General features: G+C 38.3%; 3 protein-coding genes across 7 annotated transcripts; all 3 read left to right on the forward strand.

The window, feature by feature from the left end:
* The first annotated feature begins 561 nt into the window (after positions 1–561).
* LOC306893755 (uncharacterized protein) lies at positions 562–3,477 on the forward strand. The gene is made up of 5 exons (XM_079455779.1): positions 562–881; positions 1,016–1,156; positions 1,297–1,456; positions 1,668–1,791; positions 2,012–3,477. Exons 2-5 carry the CDS (start codon positions 1,064–1,066, stop codon positions 3,066–3,068), a joined length of 1,434 nt encoding a protein of 477 aa, XP_079311905.1. The 5' UTR covers positions 562–881; positions 1,016–1,063; the 3' UTR covers positions 3,069–3,477.
* A 698-nt stretch (positions 3,478–4,175) lies between these two features.
* Positions 4,176–7,986, forward strand: rras (RAS related). Its single transcript, XM_079456696.1, has 7 exons — positions 4,176–4,462; positions 4,769–4,856; positions 5,083–5,170; positions 5,422–5,524; positions 5,909–6,017; positions 6,106–6,224; positions 6,304–7,986. Exons 2-7 carry the CDS (start codon positions 4,773–4,775, stop codon positions 6,389–6,391), a joined length of 591 nt encoding a protein of 196 aa, XP_079312822.1. The 5' UTR covers positions 4,176–4,462; positions 4,769–4,772; the 3' UTR covers positions 6,392–7,986.
* A 496-nt stretch (positions 7,987–8,482) lies between these two features.
* prrg2 (proline rich Gla (G-carboxyglutamic acid) 2) lies at positions 8,483–11,583 on the forward strand (the record flags this gene model as incomplete). Of its 5 annotated transcripts, none has more annotated exons than XM_079455948.1 (8): positions 8,483–8,681; positions 8,881–8,988; positions 9,431–9,520; positions 9,827–9,990; positions 10,112–10,145; positions 10,372–10,504; positions 10,584–10,727; positions 11,133–11,567. In XM_079455948.1, exons 3-8 carry the CDS (start codon positions 9,436–9,438, stop codon positions 11,170–11,172), a joined length of 600 nt encoding a protein of 199 aa, XP_079312074.1. In that variant the 5' UTR covers positions 8,483–8,681; positions 8,881–8,988; positions 9,431–9,435. The 5 variants fall into 5 exon arrangements, with proteins under 5 accessions (XP_079312074.1, XP_079312073.1, XP_079312075.1 ...); XM_079455947.1 differs by having other exon boundaries at positions 8,485–8,808; positions 11,133–11,576; XM_079455949.1 differs by having other exon boundaries at positions 8,505–8,783; positions 11,133–11,583.
* Positions 11,584–11,735: the final 152 nt, after the last annotated feature.

Below are 11,735 nucleotides of genomic sequence, written 5' to 3' on the forward strand. Positions count from 1 at the left end.
ATTTTGTGTGTGTGTAAGCTACATAATGCATTTGCAGAATTGGTTGAACAATATAAAAAGTGTAGTGTCAGTGTAGTGTGCACTGCTTTGCAACTAAAAAGTAAGTAAAATGTGCATTTGTATACAAACAGATCAATACAACCAGCTAACCAATACAACCAAATAAAATCAATTAACAAAAATATTTTTAAAGAAGATAACAAACAATTTATATAATGTCATGATACAATGTGATTTTCATTACTAAATCTGTGTAATTCAATTTCCAATATTGCGCATACATGAACTACGGGTTTTAAATCTATATTTTGCTTACGAGAGAATTAAATGGGATGTTTGATAGACCTCTATAGAATTAATGTAAAGTCTCATTTGCACTGCATTCTTTTTGCAAAAGTTAAATGAGAGATAGAGAGATGACGGCTCGCTGAATTAAAACACGATTCATCACAATAAAAATGCCGAGGTCTTCAAGACAAATTGATGATGGCTAACAAATAGAGCGTGCCCGCGCGCGCGTCACAGCGCTACCCTGCACGGCGATTGGCTGAAAATGACATCATACAGAATTGTACTATTCTTAGCTTGTGGAAACGGGATGACCTCATCTTTTTCCTCCCTCGCGCAGGTATAGACATACAACAAACAATCATGTTAGAGGCGCAGACACAGCGGAGATGAACACTGGAGCACAACTTGTACGAGGAGAGATAAAATAGCTATTTATAATTGAATATATGTAGATTTCTCAATACGTGCGTTGTTTCACTTCTCCTTTGTGCTGTTTACACATTCGTCAGTGAGAATTTTTCAATATTTTTGTATTTTTTCTGCGGTCTCTGCTGATCTATTGCTGATTGAATACATTTTCAGTGTACCTGGTGAGTATTCGCTTTTAGTTTACTTTGAGTTTGGCATTGTGAAATGATCCATCAAAACAAACGTTGAAGTATTTTAATGCTCTACTTTAAAGACCAAATGCATCAATCACTTAGACGTGTCTTTGTTCTTTCAGTGTTGGTTTTCGGATTCATCAAACCGAATAAAGAAAAACAACAAGGAGATGGTGTACTACAGGAATAGTGAGTCCGAGCGGCCACCGGTGTCGCGTATTCTGCCGCATCTCTACCTTGGTGCAGAGACTGACGTAACGCAGGTAGCCTATTTTATTTCTCTCATTATTTATCTGCATTCCTCATGAACCCTTCTTAAAATGATATGCCACATGTGTGCAATCTATGTTTCCTGTTCATTATGTTGTTTTCTCACTTTTTACCCTCTGTGTATTTATAACAGGATGGATTATCGGACCGAGGCATCTCATACGTACTAAGCGTAAGCCGATGTTGTCCACAGCCTTCCTTTCTACCCCAGTCCCAGTACCTTCGTATCCCAATAGACGATTCCCTCAGGGATGACCTGCTTCCATGGATCCCTCAGGCGTTGCACTTCATTGGTAAGGAACACGGAATCCCAGTGCTTACATCATCGTACATTTGCATCTCAAACGCATTGCATCATTAATACGACTTGAACCTATAGAACAAGCTTTGATTGGTTTGTTCCATGGCTGTATATTCTGATTTAAATGAAAACATTATGTTGCACACAAGTAGTTCTTAAAAAGCCATACAATATATTTGCATTAAATAAATGAACTGTTTCAGATGGGGCGATGTCACTTGGCTGCTCAGTCCTGGTCCACTGTGCTGCAGGAATCTCTCGGTCTCCAGCGCTTGCTGTTGCATATGTTATGTATAGCATGAAAATAGATCTTGATCACGCATACAGGTAATGCATTTATGTTTTTATTCTCACAATTATATAATTTCTTGTCTAGTTTGCAGGCTTTTGCGTTAAAATAAAAAGAACTGTGAAAGAACTATAATTATGACATTTGTGACATTAATTTAATTTTATCAAGATGAATGCCATGATTTAACTGATCAAAGGAGTGAATTATCCTTATATCATCAATCCTAATGATCTCTGCTTCGCTTCCTTTCTGTAGGTTTGTAAAAGAACGCAGACCTACAATTTCACCAAACTTCAATTTCCTGGGACAGCTGCAGTTGTTCCAGGGGACACTTTCTTTGAAGAACACAAACTTCACTCAGCAGTCAGCGAAACCTTTGGATAATTGCCTACAGGCCACCAACGAAGAAAACCTGAACAGTTCTGCAGCACCACTGTTAACCAACTTGAATCTTCAAAGCAACAACTGCATCATTAATAGAAAAAATGAGGATGTGAAGTGTGAGAACAGGATCAACCAAATAGAAAATATTCACAGCCAACACCATGACATCATAAAGCCAGAGTTGACCTTATCTCTTTCCGACAAACTGGGATCTCTCACTCTCCACACAAATTCTGATGAAGTACGACCAATCATCCCATGTAAGAGACAGCAGGGAGCACCGAAGTCCATCCCACCTAAACCCACCTGCTTACAAATTCCGTCCGCTCGCATTTCTCTAGCAGAGAAACGCAAATGTCTCACTCTTTCTCTGACACCAGTGAGTGCGGGTACTCAGGCTCACCACAAGGTGACAACAGCAAACAGTAGTGATCTGAAACAGAGCTCGACATGCAGTTCTTCTGTTGATCCAAAGGGGGAGGTTGGCAGCCTGGGTAGAGCCAATAAGGAGCGGCCTGCTGCAGAAACAAGAACGGAACCAAAGGAAGCAAAAAGGAGCCCAAGGGAGGCCTCAGCTACACACAGCTTCTCAAGATCGCATAAGAAAAAGACTAAGTTAAACGGCAGCAGAGCTAAGGAGGAGCTACCAAAAGCAAACACAAACATATTGAAAACCGAGGACATTTCGAGCACCAGATCACAAAGGCCGATCCAGGGGGGTGTCACGACTCCCCCTCAGGAGGTTTTAGAGAGGGAAGTGACTGGTGGTGTAGAAGCAGTGGAGAGTATGGATGGAAACCAGAGCCCCCTGTCTCCAGTTGGCCTAACGGTCAACAAAATCCTAGACTGGGGTGAGCGAATGCTGCTCGGTGTCCTGCTTGGTCCCCGTATTAAAATGGGACAGGCTGCTTTGCCGTATAGATGTTGAGGAAGGACTGGTTTGTATCCAATGTGCTGTTTAAAGATACAGAACTGTGGAACTGTTCTGTACCTTTCAGCAAAAGGGAACTTCAATGAAAAAGTGGATATTATAACTGGAAAAGCATATGTATAAGTGTGTGAATTCACTTATTTATTTGATTAAATTGCATGTTCATTTATTACATGACGGGCTGATCTGTCAGCTTGACTCTTCAGTGATGTGTATATTACCAAATGACTTAATGTTTCGCAAAACGACATGCAATTTGTTCTGTTACAATGCACAGCTTGCTGTGAATTTATTTATTAAAATACATTGATACTTGCTATTTATAAAGGAGTATTTTGTGGATGGAATTTTAACACTATGTATTGACAACAGTGTTCATTAAAGGCTATTTTACCTTTTCCCTGTCTCCCTTCAATGTTTTTTTTTCGCACATTTAAAGCCTTAAAATTTGTATTCTGCCAATAAATTAGATAAATTAAACATTCAACAAAACACGTGGGACAAATAAACCACACCGGTCGAATTAACAATAAAGATGAATCTCTCTTACACTATTTTATATTATAAATACTAATAATATATAACAGTTCGTTTTAAAAAATGTTGCTGTCACGCCATAGGACACATGGTGTATTTTATTTGTCAACAACCCATGTCCACCACCATAATGTCATAACATAATTTATGTGTTTTGCCTGTGGACCGGATTTGAGTGATTTATTGCACAAAACAGTGTTATTAGCTTACTTTCTTTCATTACATATGCTTCTTTTAGACGTCATATAGACACTTAAACCACAACATTTCAACTTCTGTTCCTATTTCACCATTTGCATTTTGGTATCGTTCAAACTGGCTCCTGGATTATTAAACGGACAAACAATACCGAACTAACGGTCTGTCTAAACACGTACGCTAACGCAGACAAACCAGGCCTTTGGCCAAATATGGGAACGACGCACATTTATCGTGTTGACTTCTATCGCGGAAATGCAAGCGAAACATTGGCGTAGTAACAGTAGAATCGTTCATCGAATCGTGCTCCTCAGCCAATGAGAGACCACGAAAACTCACCGATTCGTTCGGTGAGAAAAACAACGACACGCCCATTTTAGAGAGAAAAGTTGCCTCTGGTCATGAAAAAAAGCTATCGGAAGCTGGGATCTAAAAATCACCAAGAAAACCACAGAGCGGGCGTTCATTCAAGCCTGTGATTCTCTTTTTATATTCTGAAGCAAGATGATTCTGTCGTTTGCACAACGGCGGTATTTGTGATCTAAACCTAAAATCAATTGAAGTGTTCGTTGGTGGACTAAGTTGTCTGACTTTCGAGGCACAATCTTGGCACCAGGGAGTAAGGCTAATTTACCGAAGGCGGCTGCGGAAGAAAGGTAATTTACCTCCATTGCTAACATGAGAACGGCATTTCTGTTTCTCTTTTAGATTCATCCATCTGCAAATGTTGTTGTTTTAGATACTAAACAATGGGGATTGGATAATAAAACACACTTTCCCTGAAACTGCAACATTGTGTTGTAGAGGCTTATAAAATATGCCAGGGCCTAGAGAGGCGAATGATCTTGGTCCTAAATCTTTCTCCTCGAAGGATCGATACATTCCTACCTTTTAAGCACTAGATTTAGAGGACATGATTTTTGTTCGCTTTGTTTTTAACCTTTTGGGATTCGCATTTGTAGGACCATGTCAACGGAAGAAAGATATAAATTGGTGGTCGTGGGCGGTGGAGGTGTTGGGAAAAGCGCCCTCACTATTCAGTTCATTCAGGTAAGTCTAATGAGAAGTCTTCGTGTAGTTTGAGTGTACATTGTTTGACCTAAATGTCTTTTCTTCGCGTATGGGACAACTTTAGTTTTGTAACTATTCCTGTGGGTGTGATGTTTAGGCTACAGTGGGGGTTTTCTCTGCATGTTCTTTCATGTCAAAGCCCAAACGTTGCCAGTCAGAAAACATTCAATCTAACTAGTCCTCTCTTTGTTTTTCTTTTTGACAGTCATACTTTGTGTCTGACTATGACCCAACAATTGAAGACTCGTACACTAAAATATGCACAGTGGATGGAAAGGAGACACGATTAGACAGTATGTTGATAATATTATAAACTTGCTTAGAAGGAACGAATGAGTGTTCAAAGTCTTCATAGGTTCCCTGAGAAGGGAGATTTTTATTCAAATATTGCATCATTATGATTCATTGTTGACCACGGGTTCCTGCCCAGATTTTGTTTTTGACTTGCTGTCTCACTCCGACATCATACCAGATGTTTAAAGCAGCATTTGTGAGCTTGTATTACAAGCATACATGTTTTTGAAAATGTAATGTTTTTTTTTAGTACTCGACACAGCAGGACAAGAAGAGTTTGGTGCAATGAGAGAGCAATACATGCGCTCTGGAGAGGGTTTCTTACTGGTGTTTGCGTTAAATGACAATGGCAGGTAAGTGTTGTCCTGTGTGGGTTTATGTCTTGTCTATGACAAAAATGGAACAGACGATTTTTCAATTCTAGCCTTTTTGTAATGCTGAGACAGGAACGGGCAGTGTGTTTTAAGGAGAAAGTCACACAAAAGAAACAACAGGGAAGATTATGAGTGTTCATGCTATAAGGTGCAATAGGCTGAACCTGAACAGCTCAATTGAGCCTATTTGTGTATTTTCAATATAGAGGTTTCACACATAGAAAAATGTCATGTAGACTTGTTTACCATGTGCTCGGTCAAAATTATGTTCCATATACCAGAATAATAATCAGACTAAGAATTCATAGGATTTCCCAAGCAACAACAAGCAGTTCTAATGAACTTTTGTCATTTCTCTTTCAGTTATAATGAAATTCAGAAATTTCACACTCAGATTTTGCGGGTAAAGGATCGAGATGACTTTCCCATGGTTCTTGTTGGCAACAAATCCGATCTTGAGCAGCAGAGATTGGTATTGTTACAGTGTTACACTAATGCGGTAATTTTACAGAAAAATCCTAAGTGGGCTTGCGTTTGTTGAGACTGGTATGTTTTTGTAGGTCTCAAAAGAGGAAACCATTGCATTTGCCCGAGAAAACCGAATTCACTATATGGAATCGTCAGCAAAGAACCGCCACAATGTGGATGAAGCCTTCCTTGAGGTTGTGCGAGCAATAAGGTATTTCAAATGAAGAGAAACATGCTTATCACATTGAAAATGTAGCATGTTGTCATGACCTTGCATTACCTCTCCCTAGGAAGTTTCAGGAGACAGAGAGTCCACCACTCCCCACTAATCATGGTGGGAAGCAGAAGAGTGGTGGCTGTCCCTGCACCCTACTCTGACTGCCCCTTTGCACTGTTGCCTAGGAGACTGAAGCCCTTTCTCTCATTCCTGGTGCCTTATGTGTCTACACAGTGTGTGTGTGTTTTGTGTAGTGGATGTTTGTGCATGGCTGTATGCATCAGTGTTCAGTGGCTTTTGCAGTGTGTGCGTATGAATGGGTTTCTAAAGAGGAACTATATCACATTAGAGAGATTTTCTTGCATAGGCAGACCTTGGTTTTCATTTCAATCCACACATTTCTAGTGACTTGTACAATTTGAAGTCTCTCTTGGTTTTAGGTCTAAGCACAATATTTGTTAATTTCAAGCCTATAGTATAAGGTTGCCAAAAAATGGAGTGCCACGAAAAAGGGAGGAAGGAATATAAATAATGTATGATTAACACAACACATACGTGATCATGGTATAAACATTTTAATGTGTTGTGTTAAAGTGTAAGATGATTTACTCGAAAAGGCACAAAACATTGTATTGACTTGGACCTTTGTCGAGTCTGTGCCATCTCTGTGTTCATTTAAGACAGTGTGGTCACACTAAAATGGCTGCTATGGGGTCTGCCTTGTTTCCTGTCTTGAACCATCATTGGCAAGAATAGTATTGTTCATATAAATTGTTTTTATTCATCTCACCTGATTAAAGTAATTGGGGAGACTGTAGAGATGAGGATGGTTTTATAACGTGATGTGGTTTTTAAAAAAATGACTTTCTTTACAAAACATAGTAGAGAAGCAGTACCATTACAACAGTGGGTCCAGTATTTGTGTAATGCTTATGTTCATACAAACCAAAGGCCATGCTGTATATGTTTGCACACCTTTGTATTTGTGAACTGTTATGTAGTTTAACACTAAAATAGTTTCATGGGGGGGGGGGGTGTTTTGATCTGTTTTTGTTTTTATACAATGGAGTTTAATTTTGATGTTTCGAAGGTACTTTTTGTTGGTCATATGCAGAATAAGTGTGTCAACAGATTCATATGCTATTGTATATGATTTACTTAAATTTTTTTACCTTCATTAGTGGACAGCGATAAAAAAGTGTCCAGAAATGTGCAAAAATGAATTAACTAACAAAATATGATATTAGTCTGTGTTCAGAGGGGATGAGCAATTTTGTCTGTACACATGTGAGAGGCCTTCGGGTGGGTTGAGGGTGAGGAAAAATGAAACTGGGTAATTTTCCTTGACATGCTATAGCAGTTTTGAAATTGTACACAAGGGAGGGCTACGCCCACTTTATGGCCTTAAGTCGAGATACTTTTTGTAATGCAAACTTTGTATTAGCCCTGGTTTACTAGCGGCAGATAAAGAACAAAGCACTATACTATTTTAGAATGTAAGGAGGAAAATACACGATACACATTGTAATATTATTCATGCCATGATGTCTTAAATCTTTCAGTTTAATTTAAGATGTTTTCTTATTTGCTCTGAGATGACAAACAATTTGTCTTCCATGGACAAAGTTTCAATTTGTATACATCAAACAATATTCTTTTGTACACAATTAAAATGTTTACTTAAACTATCACTTAAGATTCCTGATTTATAGGTAAGCAGTATGCTGTTTCAGGTGCTTCATTTGGATACAACACTCCTAAATAGGTGCTACAGAAAGCTCTTCCTGTGAATGCCATAGAATAATAGATTTTTGTTTCCCCAGAGAACCCTTTAGTCAGAGGTTTACATAAAAAGTATTTTTTTTATATAATATAAATGATCTTTTGTAAAACAGAAAGGTTCTTCCAGTGTCAAAGGTTCTTTATGGAACCATTTAGCCAAAAATGATTTTATGGCATCATGAAGTGTGTAATTCAGTTTTCACAGATGATTTAATACTATAGAGCTAATTTAGGGAAATGTGTGACCTCATTTATGTGTTAAAATACACGGGTGGATTTAGGTTAAAAAATGAACCAGTCTAACTAAAATAATCCCACGTTTACATTACTTATTTGGAGTATTGGTTTTGTATTGGTCCACAGTTTTTTGTATAGCTAAAAAAGATCTAGTTTAAATGGATCCACATGTGGTGTGTGAAGCTGAAAACGGCCTTTTCATAACTTAAATTTAAAGGGAGCTTAATCCAATCAGGACAATCAAGTATCGAAACCGGAAGCTGTCTAAGGTCGACCTTTAAATAGGCGTTTTTGTTCTGTTTGTTTTGATGATGGCGGGTAATGGATTGAATTGTTGAGGCGACCTTATTCTAATACTTTTTTTACGGACATACTTTTTAGTTTATATATTGTAATTAACTTGACAACTTCTTCGGCACTATTTACGTTCAGGTGAGTCCTCGAAACTCTGTCACTCTAGCCACTCCCATAAGCGCTCGAGGCTGTGAAGCATGTTGTCAAACTGGTATGTCTCGTACGTGATGATGAGCCAGTGTACGTACTTTTAGCTGTAAAACAGGTGATTATGAGTGCATTTTAAGCTTAGTATAAAGATTTCGAATATGTAATTGGTTTGTTTCTCTGTTGGTAGTTTAGTCATTATAATTTACAGCACCGGGAGAGGACAGCCACGGAGAAATTTGAAAGTGTTTTTCCATGTAAAACAGTTTCCTTGTACGGCACACAAAAGCGCGTGGAGGTAAGCGTGCGTCTACCTTTTTTTCATTAGATTAAAGTTTTTACTTTCTTTTCTGCTTTCATTCTGTAGCCATTGCGTTTTGTTATAAAATACATCTTATTTTCATCTGCACTGTATGGTTATTTGCCAAACAAAATGTAAATACAATTTCCCATTACTGCCACTCCTCCTTTGTCGTTGTATCTGTGTTTTGCTGCGGGAATCACTAGTAGAATCAGGCTTTTTAATTTACTTTAAGGTTTAAAACGAAAAGTTTCCTTATAAATACGTGAAATGACCGATAGAGGACGACATTGTAAAATTATTTTTCGTCTAATGGTTGAGCATATAGCCTTTTTGTGACTCGTTCTTTACAGTGAGTTGAAGGTCCCCCAGGGGTCTAGTTTTGTTATGGCCTATACAAATATAACGTATTAACCAATGGATATTTTCATTTTATCAGGTACAATGCCAGGATATACGGAAATATGCGTCAGCGTGCTATCCCTACTGTATCTTGTTAAGGGCCGAGTAATCAACAATGGAAATGATGGTAATAACACCTCTTTAATAGTCCAATGCAGATCTTTTATAGTTTACTAATGCTAGTGACCAATTGCAGGATACTGTGTTTTTGCTTTTCTAGTTCTTATCTTATTGACACCATATTCACATTTATGCATTTGGCAGACTTTAACCAAAGTGACCAGGGCATAGAAACACTTTTTGTAGTACATGCACTGCAATTGGTAGCTGCAATTGAACTACACAACAACTTTACTGACTTAGATATACCACATCTAAATCAATGTTTGTTGTAATTGATTACTAATATGGTTTATATTCTCGTGCTATTCAGTGTTCTTAGAAGAGAAGGCAGCAGGCTCGTTTCTCTCTCGTACACTGCTGTATAACAGTTGGGACATGGAGCTAGTGGTGCCTGGCAATCTAGAGAGAGAATGCCTTGAGGAATTGTGCTCATATGAAGAGGCAAGAGAGGTGTTTGAAGATGACCCAAAGACAGTAAGAAATAAACAGTGTTTGTGTTATCATTGTGCTCTCATATGTAAATACAAAGCATGATAAATACAAATGTTCTTTTTTTAATCGTGTCAGTTAGTGCTGTTCATTTGTCCCCAAACAGGCTGCTTTTTGGAAGGACTATGTCAATAGTCATGGTAAGACATTTTTTAGGGAATGGTTGTGATATTTAATAGATTTATTAAAAAATATTTTTAATTTTGACTTTTTTTGAAGATGTCCACATTGATTTAAATAATTTTGGTGAAATATATATAAACAACTTCATCCAAATGACCAATGGATTTGATTTTGCTGGCCCTATGCTGTCAACAAACAACTTTAAGTGGCGTTTATTGACATTGCTGTATGGATTGATTTCAGAGTCTTTTCCCCGAGTGGATGTGTCTGGTCTGGTGGCTGGAATTTTGGCTGTTGTAATAACTGCGATTATAGCCATTGTGCTTGGCATTTATTGCTACAAAAACAGAGGGAAAATTCAGAGAAGAGGGGGCAGGTATGTGTGTATCTGTATTATTTTCAATGTTATAAGCCTTGTATGTGGTATCCCTCTAATGGACGCAACAAATTTACAGTGTTCCTGTACGAATGCCAGTCGATGGACGTTCAGCGCCTGAATCTGTTCCCTTGACTAATATCGCGGCCCCAGGCCTCCCCTCTTACAATGAGGCTCTGGGCCACAGTGGGCAGCATGACGCACCACCACCTCCTTACTCAGGGTAGGCAGTCGATTGTAAGAGGATGTTTGTATATGCAATTTCATTTTCTTTTACACTTTCGTGCATAGAGATCACTACAGTGGACTGGTATAAAAACCTATTTCTTGCTTTTGCATGGGTTTTGATGGCATAATGGTGCACCAACCAGTCCAGTGGACACTCATCTCTTAAAATGCCCTCTCAAGTGGAAAATAAAAATGAAAGTGTTAGAAAGTTGAAATATAGTTTTTTTCTCACCCTAAAAGCAATAAAAATTAAGAAAACTATTCCTGACTGAAGTTTTCATAATTTATGCATGCTATGGTTGAAAATAACTATTACAGACATATATAAAAGCATCAGCTTTCATTGTTGCAAGTTACATTCTTACTCTGATGTTTCCCTTTAATTTCTCTTCCTTTACAGTGTGGGTCCATCTGAGCCACCGGATACTCAAGATGCATAGTAATGGGTTATGTTGCTTTGAAACTGGGGAATAAGGAATTGTAGCACAGTACACAGCTTTTAGGTCTGCAAGCTGGTGATGGTCCTGTCACAGAGAAAGAATGGGCTGTCAGCCAAGTTTAGTATATTAATTAGATAATTTATTATATTAATGCCAACACAATGTGTGTGTTAGTTTTATAATTTTTACATATTTTGCCAATATTATCAAGTATAAAACTGTCAATATTTTTGTAAATCTGTCTTTTTTTGAGAGTTTGTCATTGTTCAACTGAATCTACCCTGAGTTGTTATCAAAGTTTCATTAATAAAACATGACTAATTTTTAATGTTTTCATTTCCTGTGCAAAACAACCAGAATGTGCTTGAAGCCTTAACGTTTTGCCATTACACGCTGTTGTCACTCATAATCGCCTAGCTTTCATACACCGCCACAGAGCTTAAGTAGAGAAGGGGCCGACGCCGTCCAATCCTCGGCAGTGCCTATGTGCTGTAACAAGGCGGCAGTACGCACGAGACTTCCAGACAGACTGCGTATGTGTGAGGGAGAGAGAGAGAGAGAGA

This window comes from Barbatula barbatula (genome assembly GCF_947034865.1).
Source record: "Barbatula barbatula genome assembly, chromosome: 5".
In the NCBI taxonomy this organism is placed as follows: Eukaryota; Metazoa; Chordata; class Actinopteri; order Cypriniformes; family Nemacheilidae; genus Barbatula; species Barbatula barbatula.

Bases quoted from the DNA above. Each gene is read 5' to 3' on its own strand.
- LOC306893755 (XM_079455779.1), top strand. From the start codon at position 1,064: ATGGTGTACTACAGGAATAGTGAGTCCGAGCGGCCACCGGTGTCGCGT. The intron at 1,157-1,296 runs GTAGCCTATTTT...TATTTATAACAG, and splicing joins CAGAGACTGACGTAACGCAG to GATGGATTATCGGACCGAGG. The intron at 1,457-1,667 runs GTAAGGAACACG...GAACTGTTTCAG, and splicing joins TCAGGCGTTGCACTTCATTG to ATGGGGCGATGTCACTTGGC.
- rras (XM_079456696.1), top strand. From the start codon at position 4,773: ATGTCAACGGAAGAAAGATATAAATTGGTGGTCGTGGGCGGTGGAGGT. The intron at 5,171-5,421 runs GTATGTTGATAA...GTTTTTTTTTAG, and splicing joins AAAGGAGACACGATTAGACA to TACTCGACACAGCAGGACAA. The intron at 6,018-6,105 runs GTATTGTTACAG...ATGTTTTTGTAG, and splicing joins ATCTTGAGCAGCAGAGATTG to GTCTCAAAAGAGGAAACCAT.